Below are 16,268 nucleotides of genomic sequence, written 5' to 3'. Positions count from 1 at the left end.
AGGACTGAAAGTATCCATGCTGAAATAAAACTTACTTGATTTTCTCTTCCATTTCTTGTTCATATTCTTTCTTTATTATATCCAATTCTTGCTGGTGCTCCTTCCGCAACATTCGAAGGTCTTTCTGCAATTTATCAACCTCCTTGCCCAGCCTCTGCTTGTCCCGCTCTGCCCCTGCTAATTTAAATTCCAGGTCATTGTGCTGGGCCTCATTGTTACCAGGCAATTTGGGATGGACTACATGTGATTCTGAGTTTTCAGTACTTTCTTCCAGAACTTCTATGGGGTGATTTTTCCCATCCATCTGCTGTTGTAAAGCCTGTAATTTTTCGTATTTTGAGGTCAACTCTTCCATTTCAAATCTATGTACTTCCTTCTCTCTTGCTAAGCAGGAATCCAGCTCTTTTATCTTTTGCTCCAAGATCTGACAGGTTAGTACCTTTTCCTGGAGGGTTTTCTGGAAATCATCAACCACATTTTCCAAGGTTTGCTTTGCCCCTATGTTGTTTTTCCCTCCTTCTCCTTCCACATGCTGGAATACTATCAAGGAAGACTTCTTGTTTTTTCCTTCAAGTTCTTCTTTAAGACAATTTATCGTAACTTGATCTTCACGTTGCTTTGTTTCAGCATGTTCTAACTTTATTAAGAGCTCCTCATATTTGCACTGCATTTCAGAATGAGAAGACTTTGTCTCTTCTTTTTCCTGTTCCAGCCTCTGTAATAGCTTTTCTTTTTCAGTGACATTTCTTTGTAAAACACTGATTTTTTCTTCATATGCCTTCTGCACAGAGCCTTGGGAATCTGCGGCTTCTTGCTTTGTACACACTGCCACAGTTTTTGCTGACCTGGGTACAATTAATGTCTCTGGTTGTGGTGAACTTTCTACTGATTTAAGTTTTTCTTCCAAGATGAGAACTTCCCTCTCTCTTTCCTGCAGTTTTGAATTTAGCTCACTTAAATGGCTTTCTGTATCTTTTTTATATTGCTGTTCCTTGTCTTCCATTTGAGATAACAACTGCTTCTTAATGGCAGCAATTTTTTGTTCAGCTTTTTTCTTCAGTTCTGCTAGTTTTGCAGCACTTTCCAACTCAAGTCTATCTTCCAGGGCCTTTAACTCCTCCTCTTTGCTTTTCACACTTGAATTCACATGTTCCAATTCTTTATTCGTAGTTTCAAGTTCAGACTTCATGAAGGACACCTGCTTTTCAAGTTTTAAGATTTTTTCTTCAGCTTTTATAACCTTGTTGTCCTTTTCTTCTCCTAACTCTTGAATGTGTTGAAGTTTCTGAACCAGTTCTTTGTGTTCAATATCTTTTTGCTGATTGTAATTTTTAAGGACTTCCCTTAAGGACTCAATTTCAATTGTTTTCTGAGTGATATGTTCCTCTAACTCCACAATTCTCACTGTTTGAGTTTTTAACTCAGTCTCTAAATTACACTTCTTTTTCTCCATCTTGCTCTTCTTATCTTCCATTTCACCCTTTAAACATTCAAATCTTTTATTTTGCTGACTAAGGTCTTCCTTCAATAAATTTATCTGCTCATCCTTTTCACTGGCCTCCTTTGTTTTTAACTCAAGTTGAATCTGCAACTCTTTAATAGTATTTTGATTCTGTGTAAATTTTAACTGTGTTTTCTTCTTCCATTCTGAGAATTTGTTGGACAAGTGATCTACTTGCTCAAGAGCAGACATTTTCTCTTTACTCAGAGTATCCACTTTCAAAGATAAATCCTGCACCTGCTCTAGCAGTCCCCGTTGTTCTTCATCATATTGCTTACTTAGTGAGGAAATGGCTGCTTCTTTTTCCGTCAAGCTAATACTATTCTGAAGCTGATCGTTCAACTCAGTGAGTTGTTTATTAAGACTGCTAATCTCAGATTTTTTTTCTTTAAGCTCTTCTTTCATCAATGTGACAGCGTTGATGTTTTCAGATAACTCTTTCTTCAGCTGTGTGATACAAGACTCCTTTTCAGAGGCAGCCTGCTGCTGGTTGCCTCCTTCCTTCTGTAAGGCCTCTTTTTCTGTTACAAGACCCTCAATATCAGCCTTCATGCTTTTAATTTGATTTTCTTTTTCTTCTAAGTGATGGGTAGCCTGTTGAAAAGAATTATTTAGTGTACTTTGCTCTTCTTTTAGCTGTTTAAGCTGTGCTTCTAATTCAGAAACTCTGCAAATCTGAATTAATAGTGCCTTCTTAATTTTAGTTGTGTGGAGCTGACAATGAGTAATTCTAGAAAGAATGACATCAATTTTGCTATCAATAATGTTGACTAGCTCATTCGTTTTAGCTTCTAATAAGGCTTCAGTTTTCTTACAATAAATATTTAGCTGTAATGCTAGTTCCTCAGACAGTTTCTTGAATTCCACGCTTTTGTCTTCTAGGTTTTTGTTACTTTTTTCATGTGAAGATTTCAAACTCTGAAATTCTTCATTGGTGGCTTTCAACCTGTCAGTCAACTCAGAAACCTTAAGCTTATCTTGTTCTGCCAGTGTCTTTAGTTCAATTACCTGCTCTTGAAGAAAAGTATTTTCCTTCAAAGTTTGGCTCAGGTCAAACTCTAACTTTTCAAGTTGTGCTTTCAATTTATTTTCATTTTGTGAGAGAGAATTCAAATGAGTAGACTTCTGCTTTAACTGTTCCTGTAATTCATTTAATATTGTATCCTGCTTGACACCTTCCTCCTTCAACCACACTATTTCCTTGTTCATCTCTTCTTTTTCACACCCAAATCTGAGGATCTTTTGTTTCAGTTCTGCCACCTCTTGTTCTTTTTCCTGTAACTGAATTTCATGTTTTTCCTGAAGTTCTTCAGCTTGCTGATTAAGTTTCTTTTCCCAGATTAGTATGACATCATTGAGTTCTCGCTTGTGCACCTCAGTAAGACTTTCTATTTGCTCCTTCTGGTTCATTTCCAGTCTTGACACTACATCATTGATTCCAGCTGAGTTAGCCTGTGCCATTTCCAACATTTTGGCATTGAACTGTTTTTCTTTCTGACTAAGCTCTAGTACAGTATTTTCAAGCTCTTTTTTAAGTTTGGCTTCCTGATCTAATAATTTCTTCTTTAACGTTTCTTGCATCTCCTTTGATTTCTGCTTAATTTTTTCCATCTTTTTTTCTTGGTTTTTAATTTTGGTTTCATATTCTTCATGCAAAATACTAATACTGTCCTCCTTGGCTGACAATTTCTGTTTGAGTATCTCAATTTCTTTGCTCTGTCCTTCTCTCATTTGTAAAATTAAATTTTCCTTTTCCATCAAGATTTGCTTTGTCTGTTCCTGCTCTAAGTTATTATCTTTAAGTTTGGACTCATAGAGTTGGGTTAGAGATTCTACTGTTTGCTCCGTTTCATTATTCTGTTTTTCAAGTTGTTGCATTAACTCTTGCACCTGGATTTTGTGTGTGTCTAACTCAGCACTGACATCTTTCTTTTGTGTTTCAACTTCAGCTACCTTTTTGGTAAGAAGAAGTCTTTCTGTTTCTAAATCCAACAACTTTTTCTGCAATTGGGCCAACTGTTCCTCATATGCTTTTGCCTGCTCATGCGAAGCACTCTGGGATGACTGCAAATGATCCAGCTTAGCAGAAGTCTGCTGGAGTTCTCCCTCAGACCTTTTAATATCTGCCTCTAAATTCTCCACATGAGCTTGATGCTCTTTCAAACATTGGTCCTTTTCCTTTAAAAGAAGCCTAAGTTGATTAATTTCATCTTTTAATGCTTTCTCAGTTCTCTGTATAGATAGCTCCTGCTCTTTAATGATGCTGTCAACTTGTTGCTGGTGATGATTTCTCTGTTCATCCAGTTTGGCTTCTAACTCCTGCTTCACTTTGTCTGCTTGATCCTTTAGCATAGAAAGTTCTTCTTCTAGCTTGTCACGGGCTTTTAATACTTCAGACAGTTCAGAAGATAATGATTCTAGTTCTGTTTGCTTCACATCAAGCTTTTCTAAAGTTTTTTCATTCATCTCTTCTATGTGGGCCTGGAAAAGAATCTCTTTGTCTTTCAACAATGTTTCCTTTTCTTGTTCATACTTCTCTCTAAGTTTTTCCATTTCTGTCTGATGCTGTTGCTTTAAAACTTGGAGTTTTTCAGTCAAAAGGTTATCCTGCTGCTGCTGCAGACTTTCCAACTCAGTCTTGTGTTTTTCAACCATGATTGTGATGTCTTTATTGTGCTTATTTTTTTCAGCTTCCAAATGGATAGCTAAATCTTCTGATTGATTTTTGCCTTCTTGTAAGCTTTTTTCCAAGGAACTTTCCAATTCAAGAATTCTCTGTTAATAAAAACAGATATATTGTTATTAAAGTACATACTTGTTTAACAATGATATACATGATAATGATGTGTACCACCTACTTAAAGATTAAAATTTAGGTAAATAGCTCTACATATCACATTGAACATTAAAAAGGACAAAAATCTTTCCATGCTACATTCATAAAGGAATCATACAGCAAAGAAGTGAAAAGAACCCAATCCAACTCATAATTTGAGTCTTTCTACATACTTGGGTAACTACTTAAATTAACTGTATTTTAAGAATATTCTAAATGGACAGTCAAAAAGAAATAAATCATAAAGTAATAGTAACTGTCAGTTGCTGTGTGTCGCTGAGTCGATTCTGACTCATAGCGACCCTCTGTGGCAGAGCAGAACTGTCTCACAGGGTTTCCTAAGCTGGAATCTTTTCAAGATCAGATCACCTGGTCTTTTCTTCCAGAGTCGCTAGTGGCTTTGAATTGCCAAGCTTTTGGTTAGCAACCAAGCATTTAACCATTGCACCACCAGGGCTCTCGTAACTCTTGGTAGGAAGGTGGATTTTTTTTTTAAAGGCTTGTGATAGTATTCTGTTGCTTTCATAATTTTTTAATTTTGGAAGAAGAATAATGTATCTGATTTTTCCACCCCAAAAGTTATTTTTAAGAAGATTTTTTCAAAAAGAAGAAAGTTATACAACTTTTACCAAAGATTACTATTATCTCACAAAATATCAACCTGCATTCCAAAAGAAAAAGAGTTAAGAGTAAAGCAGAACCATAAAATGTTGGGAGCGGGAAAGGCTCTAAACCAGTGGAAAGATAATTGGTCAGCAAGGGGGCAGTGGGGAGGCAGGAGGGATGAACAGATGGAGCAGAGGGATTATCAGGGCAGTGAAACTATTCTGTATGATACTGTGGACGCATGACATTAAGTATTTTTCAAAATCCATAGGTCTGTGCAACATAAAAAATAAACCTTAATGTAAACTATAAGGAGCTCTGGTGGCACAGTGCCTAAAGCATTTGACTGCTAACCAGAAGGCTGGCAGTTCAAATCTACCAGCCACTCTATGGAAGGAAGATGGGGCAATCTACTTCTGTAGAGATTTACCACCTCTGAAACCCAATGGGGGTCGCTATGAGTAGGAATGTCATAGTGGCAGTGAGTTTATTTATTTATTTATTTTGTAATGTATAAACTATGAACTTTAATTAATAATAATGTATCTATATTGGTTCATCGATGGTAACAAATGTACCACAGGACTCAAAGATGTTAACAAGAGAAAAAATGTGCAGGGGGGAGGAAATATACCGGAACTCTGTACTTTCCACATTACTCTTCTATAACTTGAAATTGCTCTAAAAAATACGTCTATGGGGGGGGGGGGCGACTCAGAGTGAAAAGATCCTAAGGAATTACCAAATCTAATCTCTTTCTGTGACAGGTAAGGAATTTAAGGCAGAAGTAATTTCCAAAGCTAGCAAATGGATGAACTAGGCCTTCTAAGCACCCACTGTCTTCTACTATGCTACTTTTCATAAATGTTAGAAATGGGAAAAAAAAACATAGTTTAGAAACTGCAAGAGGGGTGAGTGTTTTACTGTCTAAATCAGTGCAAAAAAAAAAAAAAGACTAAACAGCAGCTATAAAAAGTTGAATTGGCAAAAGTTATATATTTACTGTAAGGCCATGGTAAAGAGAAGAGGACACACAAAAGTGAGGTTAAAGAGAAGTTTTTATTTTGCACTTCCGGGCGAGGTTTATGGGTCCCTGAGAGAGGTCCGGGTGAGGTTCACAGTCTTGTAGAGGACCTAAGTGGGGACACTAAGAAAATGGCGGGGTCCAAGTAGTTGTTGGCATGGGTCTGCACCTAATTAGCATGAGGGGGCTTCACAGGAGGAAGTTTATCATCACGTGGGGCTTTCCAGCCTGGGCAGGTTCTGCCACCTCGGTTGTCTTATCAGGCTGTCTCATCGGGGCCCGACACCAGGAGGAAGCTGCTAACTGAAATGTTGGTGGCTTGAGTTTACTCTGGCCTAACATTTACAATGACAAAAAAATAAAAATAAATAAAAGAGTATCTGCTGAGGCTGCATATGTACAAGCAAAAACTTCATGGGATTTAGTTTCATGGTTTGGAGGTTTAGGATCATGGTTTCATGGGCTATCCCCATTAACTGGCCTAACATGTTTATTGCCTGCGTTCTACCTCCTAGTTTGTTACGTAGTGTCTGGGGTCTTGAAAGCCTGCAAGTAGCCATTCAAAGTACTACAACTGATCTCTATTCACCTAAACCAAAAGGTGTTTCCTCCAAGCATCAGGAATAGAAGAATATGGAATGCCATGAGACAAGAGAAACAGGATGGTGCCCGGCTACCATTACTAAATATTTTGATCAAAGATTTTTGTAAAAGAATCCTGGTCAAAAGAGGGGGATGAGGAAGATGCTGAACAAAATTTCAAATTCTCAAGGAATCCAGACTTCCTGGCACAATGAAGACTGGATGAGTCCCTGAAACTACTGCCCTGAGACAACATTAAACCTCAAACCAAAAATATCCTCTGAAGTCTTCTGACAACCAAACAACGGTTTAGCTTAACTAGTAAAGAGTATCAGCCTTAAGCATGATGCTCTTTTAAGAACTACAGATATGGATCAAATTGACAACTGCAACTTGAAAGATCAGACAGGGACCTAAGGGAGGCAATGAGTTGACTTTAATAAGGGAAGAACAACTCAGAAGAGGACGGTAAGAATAGCTTACAAATCAAAGAATGTAATCGATATCATTAAGTGATACACGTAGAAACTGATGAAGTGGTGTATGTTTTCCTGTATATATTCTCAACAACAACCAAATAAATACAATTTTTTTAAAAAAAGATTAAAAAGTCTAAATAACATCAGTTGGTTTATTCAAAACAGGCAGTACATCACAAATACTGCTGAGGGGAAGGGCCAGAGGGCCTTAAAACATGCATACTGAGCCATATGTATAAATATGTTCTCCGCAGGATGCTGTTTACTATGGGAAAAACTTAAATGTAGAAGCAGGGGATTGGTATAGATAAATTGTGATACAAGCATAGAATGAATTATGTTCAGGATATGAAATGAGATGAAGCTGAAGAGGCAAGAAGGTGCCAGGGCAAGTGCTACCTATGAAAAGAGGCCATTTCCTAGAGATCAGGAGTGAGCAATGTCATGGAGATGCTATGGCACCTGAGTACAAAGCAGGAGAGAGAGTGGCTGATGGAAATGCAGTCAGCTAGATGCAGAACCAAGACCACCAGGTCACAAACATAAAGCCCAAAACCCGAACTCCCATGAATAACTTTCACTGAAAATGAAGAGTATGTGTAAGTAAGTAAATCAAAAACAAAAGCTTCTCTAAAACTTTATCCTGACTGTAGAAACAACAGTTTTCATATATAAATGATTTCAGTCTAGGGACTTACAGTTCTGTAAGTCTCTGCCTCTTGCCGAAGTTCCCGAAGTTTATTTTCACTCTCTGTGAGAATTGCTTTTTTCTGCAACTCTAGCTCTTCCAGGGCCAAAAATTCTTGCTGCTCTTTTTCTTGGGTGATCTTCAAATATTCTGATCGACTCTTTTCCTGCGCCAAAAACAATAATACTACCTCAGACCCAGATAAATCTTCAGTGTCCCAAAGTATTTCCACAGGAATCATTTCATTTGATCTTCATACTGGCCCTGTGAGGCAGACAGTATCATCATTTCTCTCCTCCCATGCACTAGTCTGCAGAAACAAGTGGTGGGGCTTTTCCAGTGTGATCTGGCCAATCTTTATCACAATTACTACTTATCTGAAAAATTTTGTTCCAATAACCCTACTAATGTCTGTTATTTTTCCATTACTTAAAATATTTTGCAAAACATCTGAATGTGAAGGACCACACAATCCTCTACAAACCAGAGTTTGGTATTTCACCTCTAGGTCTAGAAAGCTGATTGTAAGCTTATATAATTTCTGAGAAATATCCCATTACAATAGGGAACCCAACATGGAAGATTAAATAAAAAATCAGAAGATCACTGAATATATGCATTAGATCAAGGAAATAAAGAACAATGCCTGCATAACTTTTTTTCTGTGATTTAGGCTCCCCTGTCACCTTATCAGTGCTCAAAACCTTCACCCTGCTTGTCCTTATACGTCAACATTCACTTACAAGTGCTTACTGTTTTGAGAAGAGAAGCTCTAGAAAGTACTTTTAACATCTGGTGGCTTTGAACTCCAATTAAGAAAAGTGTACTTACCTATACCTGTTACTTAGGGTTCACATTGCCAATGGCAATATTTTTAGTTCACAAAATTTATCACCTGAGAGCTACAGTCTGATAAGCACACTGCTTTAAGGAAAGATTTTGAACCATATAAGAAGTAAAAGACTAATAAGAAAATATTAGTTTTTAAAATATTCATTTTAAAGCATTTAAAAATACTATGTTTAATGTATACTACATTTTAAATGCATCTCTATATGTCAATAAAAATAAAAAGGAAATCTTAATAGTCCATTGAATTTTGACTGTCAACTCAAAGCTAACTCCAAGAAACAAGGTAGAAAAGGGAATGGAAAGGACACATGCAAGCATGCATACATGTGTGTTGGTGTGTGTGTGTGTGTGTGTGTGTCTTGCTTTCTTCTACTTGGAATACATCTGAATATATCAGTTCCTAGAACACAGTATTAACAAGGACAATGTTTTAGCTTCAGTGTCCCTAAAGGCCACTTATCCCAGCATGAAAACCCCACTGTATATAACAATGAACATTTTTAGCCCCATTCCCTGATTCATTTATATCCTGCTTTGACACTTAATTTCCATACCCCTATTTAACAAATCTGTCTTGGAATAAGCTAGAACGCTCCTAAGAAGTGAGAATGGACAGATTCTGTCTCATTTACTGTGGTCATGTTGTCAGAAAGGACCATTTCCTAAGGAAGGATATCATGCTTTGTGAAGTGGAAAGTCAGCGAAAAAGGGGAAGACCCTTAACAAGATGGATTGACACAATGGCTATGACAATGGGCTCAAGCATAGCAGGGATTGTGAGGGTGGCCCAGGGCTGGGCAGCATTGCGTTCTGTTGTGCACAGGATTGTTATTGAGTTGAGCTGACTGGATGGCACCTAAGAACATTTTCAATTTATGGAGGCACTGATGGTTCAGGGGTAGAACTATCTCTTTTCATGCAGGTGACCTGTGTTCAATTCCCTGCCGACGTACCTCATGTTAGTGGATGCTTGTATGATGCTACAATGCCGACAAGGTTGTCAGTGGAGCTTACAAATTAAGACGCAATAGAGAGAAAAGCCTAGTAACCAACTGCCAAAAATCAGCAATGAAAACTGTATGGATCACAATGGTCTCATCCCCAACCAACAGGGGGGATGGTGCAGGACTAGGCCAGTGTTTCGATCCACTGCGCACGGGGTTGCCATGAGTCGGGGGCCAACTTGACAGCAGCTGACAACAAGAACTTGGTTCATTTATGTTGTCTTGTTATGGTTTCAAGCATTTACATAAACTCTTTTAAATACTTTCCGGACCAACATGAAATACAAATATGAACTATATGCATATAAATTTCACAACAGCAAACTGAACCCCTAACCTCACCCAATCATTAATGCAAATCCATGTTTTTATTTGCACAAAAAGATTAGAAAGTCTGCTGTATTCAAGAATCACTGCTCCTAAAAAATCTCAATGATGCAGCTCTGAGAGTGGGAAAAAATTGTATTGGAGAAAGGAGATTAAAATGACAAAAATTATTTCTAATCCTTTTATAGGAGCTCTGGTAGCATAGTGCCTAAGGCACTTGACTGCTAACCAGAAGGCTGGCGGTTCAAACCCACCAGCCACTCCTCAGAAGGAAGGTTGGGCAATCTACTTCCGTAGTGATACCTCCTTGGAAACCCAAGGAGGGGTCACTATGAGTTGGCGCTGACTCAACGGCACATAACAACAACAACAACAACAATCCTTTTTTACTGAGAACACTTTAAAATATGTATTACCTTATGGATAATTTTATATAAAAACACGTTTATTCATATGAAATAACATTTTTGTCATTAATGCTTTTTATGGTGACTTATATAAAAGGCTTTCTACAACTGAAAAAAAAAACTTTTTTAACTTTCTAATTATACTATTCTAATAAATCTTCAGTTATCTTTGCTTCTCTGGTTATTTTTTTAGTTAGTTCAGTTAGTGTTTTTTATTTTATTTTTTTAAACATCAGATGAACTGATATCACTAATGAAATTACTGTACTTAAAATAAAAACTACTTGGTCATTTTCATTTTTTCCCTCATTAGAATGCATTTTAGAGAAAACTTCCTGAGCTTTCAACTCTGAATTTATAGTCAGTCTGGTAAGATTTTAGACATCATTCTTGAATTATGCAGTGCCTGGTTCAATCAACCTCTTTTCTCCTCCCTAATCACTACCTACAACTAGGTGGATAGATAAAAAGATAAAAAAATTAACTTTTAATTTTCACAAGTAACTAAGCTAGCAAGCTCTGGCAGCCTCTTTCCTGCCTAATTCCTATCCTCTCTGCATACCCAAAGATCAAAGCTGCCAGTGGTCCAACCTCAAGTCAAGAGCAGGGCTTCAAAAGGGTTCTCCTTGTGACTTTATATTTCCACTGCACATACAATGAACCCAAATCTACAGTTTAACACGATTCCCAGGTATTCTTATGTATGCAACTGGTGATACATACAAATCTCCTGGGGATCCTATTAAACTGTAGATTCTGATTAAGTATATCTGGGGCAGAAATGCAAATTCTCAGCAGAGGTTTGAACTGGAATGAACCAGTTTCAAGCCTTGGCTGTGAGGCAAGGATGAGAGGGTGACAACTTTATAACTTCACAAAGTTTACCTAGAGCAAAAACAAAGTAGGTACTTACAAGAGCTACTTTCATTTGCTCCTGAAATTCCCTTTCTCGGGCCTGAAACGTCTTAGTCAATTCTTGTTCTTTGCTGGCAAGCTCCTTTTCATGAAGTTTCTGTAGCTTAATGATTTGTTCTTCTGAAGATTTCTGATAATCAGACAAAAGGATAAAGTGAAAACACTCAGAGTAAAATATGTAACTCCACAACTCAATCATAAACACTTTATGATAGTTATCTAATAACTTGGTAAGAGGAAAAATCAGGACATATTCCCCATATGTATCAGTCACTTAAGCCTCAATAATTAAAAGAAAAACCAGAAATATTTCGTACCTCTTTAAGATACAGAGAGCGAATGCTACAGCCTAGAGGATAAAGCTCCTATTCTGTTTCTTTTGGGGATATTCCCCAACAGCAGGGAAAGGTAAGGAGAACAGAGGAAATGGGAATAAGGATGCTCTAAGGGCAGGCACTTTATTGTGATAAAACTGCCTGGCTACACCAATCTAATTGTACCATATCTTCCCAGGTACATACCATTTATTCAGAAGTATAAAGTATAGCCTTGCTCTTGGATGGGAATATTTAATCTTATAGAAATGTCAAACCTCCCTAGATAATCTATAAATATAATCAAATGAAACTATTACAGAATTGGGGAGGGGGAGGTAGGCAAGTTTATGAAAAAATAAATGCATAAGAACAGACAATACTCTTCTGAATATAAGAATAATAAAGAGAAGCTCCTAGATAGTAGGGAATTCCAGGTGGTACAAATAGTTAACACACTTGGCTGCTAAACAAAATATTGGTAGTTAGAGTTCACCCAAAGGTACCTCAGAAGAAAGGACTAATGAGTGATCTACCTCAGAAAAATCAGCCATTGAAAACTCCGTGGAACAAAGTTCTACTCTGACACACACAGAGTTGTGATGAGTCAGAATCAACTTGTTAGCAATTAGTTACCAATAACGGAGCCTATTATAGACCTATAGTAATTATAAAAGAATAATAGCATTACATGGTCAGACAAAACAATGGAATAAGACAGAGAATCAAGAAAAAAATCCATTTTAATATACTAATTTAGTATGTAATGACAATAGTATGGCATAGCAGAAGGGGAAAGATGGATCATTAAACAAACTATTGGAAGGCAGATTTGTAGTAATATGGAAAAAAAAAATTAAACTGGATTCCCTACCTCACTCCTTACACCAATTAAATTTCTGTTATATCAAAGATTTAATCATTAAAAAAAGTATAAAAGTGTTTGAATAAAAAATAGAGTTGAGAATTGTTTTTTAAAAGAACACAAAATCCAGACAACATTTAAGAAAAGGGCTAATAAATTCAACTATCAGAAAACTCCAATTACATAGCAAAGAAAAGAATAATAATAAACAAAGCCAACAAATTATAAACTGAAAAAATTATGTAGATAAAAGAACTTTATGTCCAAAGGGCTAATATCCACACTAAGTAAAGAGCTTCTATGATTAAGTAAGAAAAAGATGAACAGCATAATATAAACACGAGTCAAGAAATCTTCCAGGCAACTCAAGAGAGTTGCAACTCAAATTCCTTTTAAACATTTAAAGATATTTTCAACATAGTCATAAAAGATATGCACATTAAAATTATAATATCATTTATTTAACTTGAGCTTGAAAACAATAAAAATGTTCAGCAATACCATTTTTGTAAGGGAGGCAAACATATTCTAACATACTGCTTCTGAGAGTATAAACTGTCCTCCATAGAGCTTTTAGCAGCAACTAAGCATTAATTAAGGGAGCTCTGGTAGTGCAGTGCCTAAGGCACTTGACTGCTAACCAGAAGCCTAGCAGTTCAGACCCACCAGCCTTGGAAGGAAGATGGGGCAATCTACTTCCGTAGTGATACTGCCTCGAAAACCCAAGGAGGGGTCACTATGAGTCGGGTCTGACTCAACAGCACCTAACAACAAACAACAAGAAGCATTAATTAAAGAGCTCTGATGGTGTAGTGCCTACGGTATCTGACTGCTAACCAGAAGGCTGGAGGTTCAAACTCACCAGCCACTCTGTGGAAGGCAGACTGGGCAATCTACTTCCATAAAGATTTACCACCTCAGAAACCCAAAGAGGGTTGCTATGAGCCTGAATCGACTCTATGGCACTAAGTCTGGTTATTTTGGTTTAAGCATTAATTACAAGTACACAAAATTTGCCTGAGTAACATTTCACTTCTAAGAATCCATCCTACAAAAATACATATGATTTCAGTAAGATGGAGGAATAGGCAGAAAGGCAACACAGACCCTTTTCAACAAAGAAAAGAAAAACCAATTGACAGAGATACAGAAGATAATGTTGGAGCCCTGAGCTTTGAAAGGAAGTACAAAGAAGTGGATTAGGCAGCAACTAGTGGAAAAACCTGAAGGAAAACAGTGAGTACAGAGATGGTTGGAGCTGTCAACTGTCAGCTACTCTGCTGGGACCAACAGCCTGAATATTTCCAAGTGGTGCTGGGACCTGAGAATTGACCTAAAGATCAACCCTGGTCACCAAGGGTTGCAGGGACAACTGTGCTGGTGGTCTATGACTAGGAAGGGAATCAGCAAGGAGGGAGAAAACCTGTTGACTTCCTGCTGTCCAGAGGGTGCAGCCATTTTGATTGTTTATACATGGCAGCCATTTTGGATATTTAAAGTGACCAAGAGTGCAGCCATTTTGAATGATTATAAGTGGTGGCTATTTTGGATATTTAAAGTGACCGAGGGTGCAGTCATTTTGAATCTTTACAAGTGCAAATCATTTTGAATTTTAAAGTGATAGCATTCTCTTTCGGATTCCAGGGACCTAAAAATAGGCTCTGTTTGCCAAGGTCAGCAGGAACATAAGAGAGGCTGACAGCAAGAAAGGAGACCAGTGGTGACCATATAAGCGCTGTCAACTAGAGAATAGAGGAGCACAGCACAGTATCCTGCTTGCATAGATAACATACAAAGAAAACAAAAATTGTGGGCAAGTCACTCCAACATACAATCATAAACACAATTATAAACACAAAAATGCCACAATGCTTCTGAGACAACATCAAAGTCCACACAAAGAAGCAAGATAAAATCAGAGAAACAACGGACCAGGCTACAGACCCAAAATACATCCCCGAGGAAGACCAGCATTGGAACTCCCTGATAAGGAATTCAAAAGAATGATATTTAGGTATTTTCAATGAATTGAGAGACAGATCAAGGAAAACACTGACAAAACTGAGGAAAACATTGAGAAAACCCTATAATTTTGAAAGACAATACAAGAACAAAATGACAAAATAAATGAAAAATTAGAAATGATACAAAATCTACACACTGAAATCCACAATATTAAATTTTCAGAAATAGCTAAGACATTGAATGGGAAAAGAAGCAGAATTGAATCAATGGAAGACAGAATTAGTGAGACTGAAGGCAAATACCTGAACACTTCTCTGGAAAGGGAACAATTAGAAAAAAGAACAAAACAAAATGAAGAAACCCTAAGGTTCATGTGGGATACCATCAAAAGGAATAACTATGTGTAATCACAATTCCAGAACAGGAAGAGACAAATAAAACCACAGAGAAAACTGTCAAAGATTTATTTGTTGGAAGAGAATTTTCCTGGTATGATGAAAAATGACAATATATCCATTCAGTAAGTCCAACGAACCCCAAACAGGATAGACCCCAAAAGAAAATCATCAAGACATATCATCATCAAACTCACCAAAACCAAAGGCAAAGAAAGAATTCTGAAAGCAATACAGGAAAAACAAAAAGTTACCTAGAAGAGGCAACCAGTAAGACTAAGCTTGGATTTCCTGGCAGAAACCATGCAGGTGAGAAGAAAATGGGATGGTATATATAAAACCCTGAAAGGGAAAAATTTCCAACCAAGAATTATGTAGCCAGCAAAACTGTCCCTCAAATATGATGGTGGAATTAGGACATTTAAAGATAAGCAGAAATGAAGGGAATTTGTTAAAACCAGACCAACCTTACAAGAGATGCTAAAGAGAGTCCTCTGGACAGAGAAGCAACAACAGCCAACAACAACTGACCATTAACGCACACGATGATATAACCCAGAAACCAACCCATCTAGGGAAGTATCCAAAGTAACTCAGTCTACAAGATTGTAAAAAGGGAACCAGAGGTATCAATTGACTAATGAGGACAACCACAAACCAAAAAGAGGGAAGAAAAAAAAAACTGTGTTGTTACAGAACTTCTAGATGATAGGGAAGTCAAGACATCTACAAGATAGAACAGACTGGTCTAAACTTGGGAAGAAAACTATAAATCACACGATAACCTCAAAGAAAAATGATAAACCTTCACATCAAAATAAAAAAGAAGACATTCAGCAAATGCTAAAACAACAGCAACAAAGGAAGTGATAACACGATTGATAAACAAAATGAGCTCAGCATAGAAAATTATATGGAACAAAGAAATCAATACCATGAAAAAGCACATAACAAAAATGACAGCAACAAATTCTTATTTGCTGATAATTACATATCTGGCTTATCTCTAAGATTTATAGGGACTTATCTCTAAGATTTATAGAAAACATCAATGCCTCAACATCAAAGGAATTAATAATCCAATTGAAAAATGGGCAGAAGACATGAATAGACATTTCATCAAGGAAGATATTGAGGTGGCCAGCTAATATATGAAGAGACGCTCATAATCATTGGCCATCGGAGAGATGCAAATCAAAACAACAATAAGATACCGTCTCACCCCAGCACTGATGGCAAGGTTCAATGAGACAGAAAACAGCAAATGCTAGCCGGGATGTGGAGAGACTGGGACTCTCATACACTGCTGGTGGGACTGTGAAGTGATACAACCACTGTGGAAAGCAGTATAGCGATTCCTTAGAAAGCTGGAATTGGAGATATCATTTGACCCAGCAATCCCATTACTAGGTATATATCCTAGAGAGGTGAGAGCCAGGACAGAAACAGATATATGCAAACTCATGTTCATTGCAGCACTATTTACAATAGCAAAAAGATGGAAACAA

General features: G+C 37.2%; 1 protein-coding gene across 1 annotated transcript in view; it reads right to left on the bottom strand.

Moving 5' to 3' along the window:
• GOLGA4 (golgin A4) overlaps window positions 1-16,268 on the bottom strand; it is a 177,090-nt gene that overhangs the window by 37,285 nt on the left and 123,537 nt on the right. Inside the window, exons 14-16 of the mRNA XM_042781636.1 lie at window positions 11,220-11,351; window positions 7,727-7,882; window positions 36-4,276 (exon numbers count right to left, since the gene is read on the bottom strand). Of these exons, the coding sequence (XP_042637570.1) occupies window positions 36-4,276; window positions 7,727-7,882; window positions 11,220-11,351 (4,529 nt within the window). The remainder of the gene's footprint in view (window positions 1-35; window positions 4,277-7,726; window positions 7,883-11,219; window positions 11,352-16,268) is intronic.

Source organism: Orycteropus afer, unplaced genomic scaffold (genome assembly GCF_000298275.1).
Source record: "Orycteropus afer afer isolate SDZICR_OR568_19922 unplaced genomic scaffold, OryAfe1.0 scaffold00142, whole genome shotgun sequence".
NCBI classification, from domain to species: Eukaryota; Metazoa; Chordata; class Mammalia; order Tubulidentata; family Orycteropodidae; genus Orycteropus; species Orycteropus afer.
This window is presented reverse-complemented; position numbering and strand designations above follow the sequence as displayed.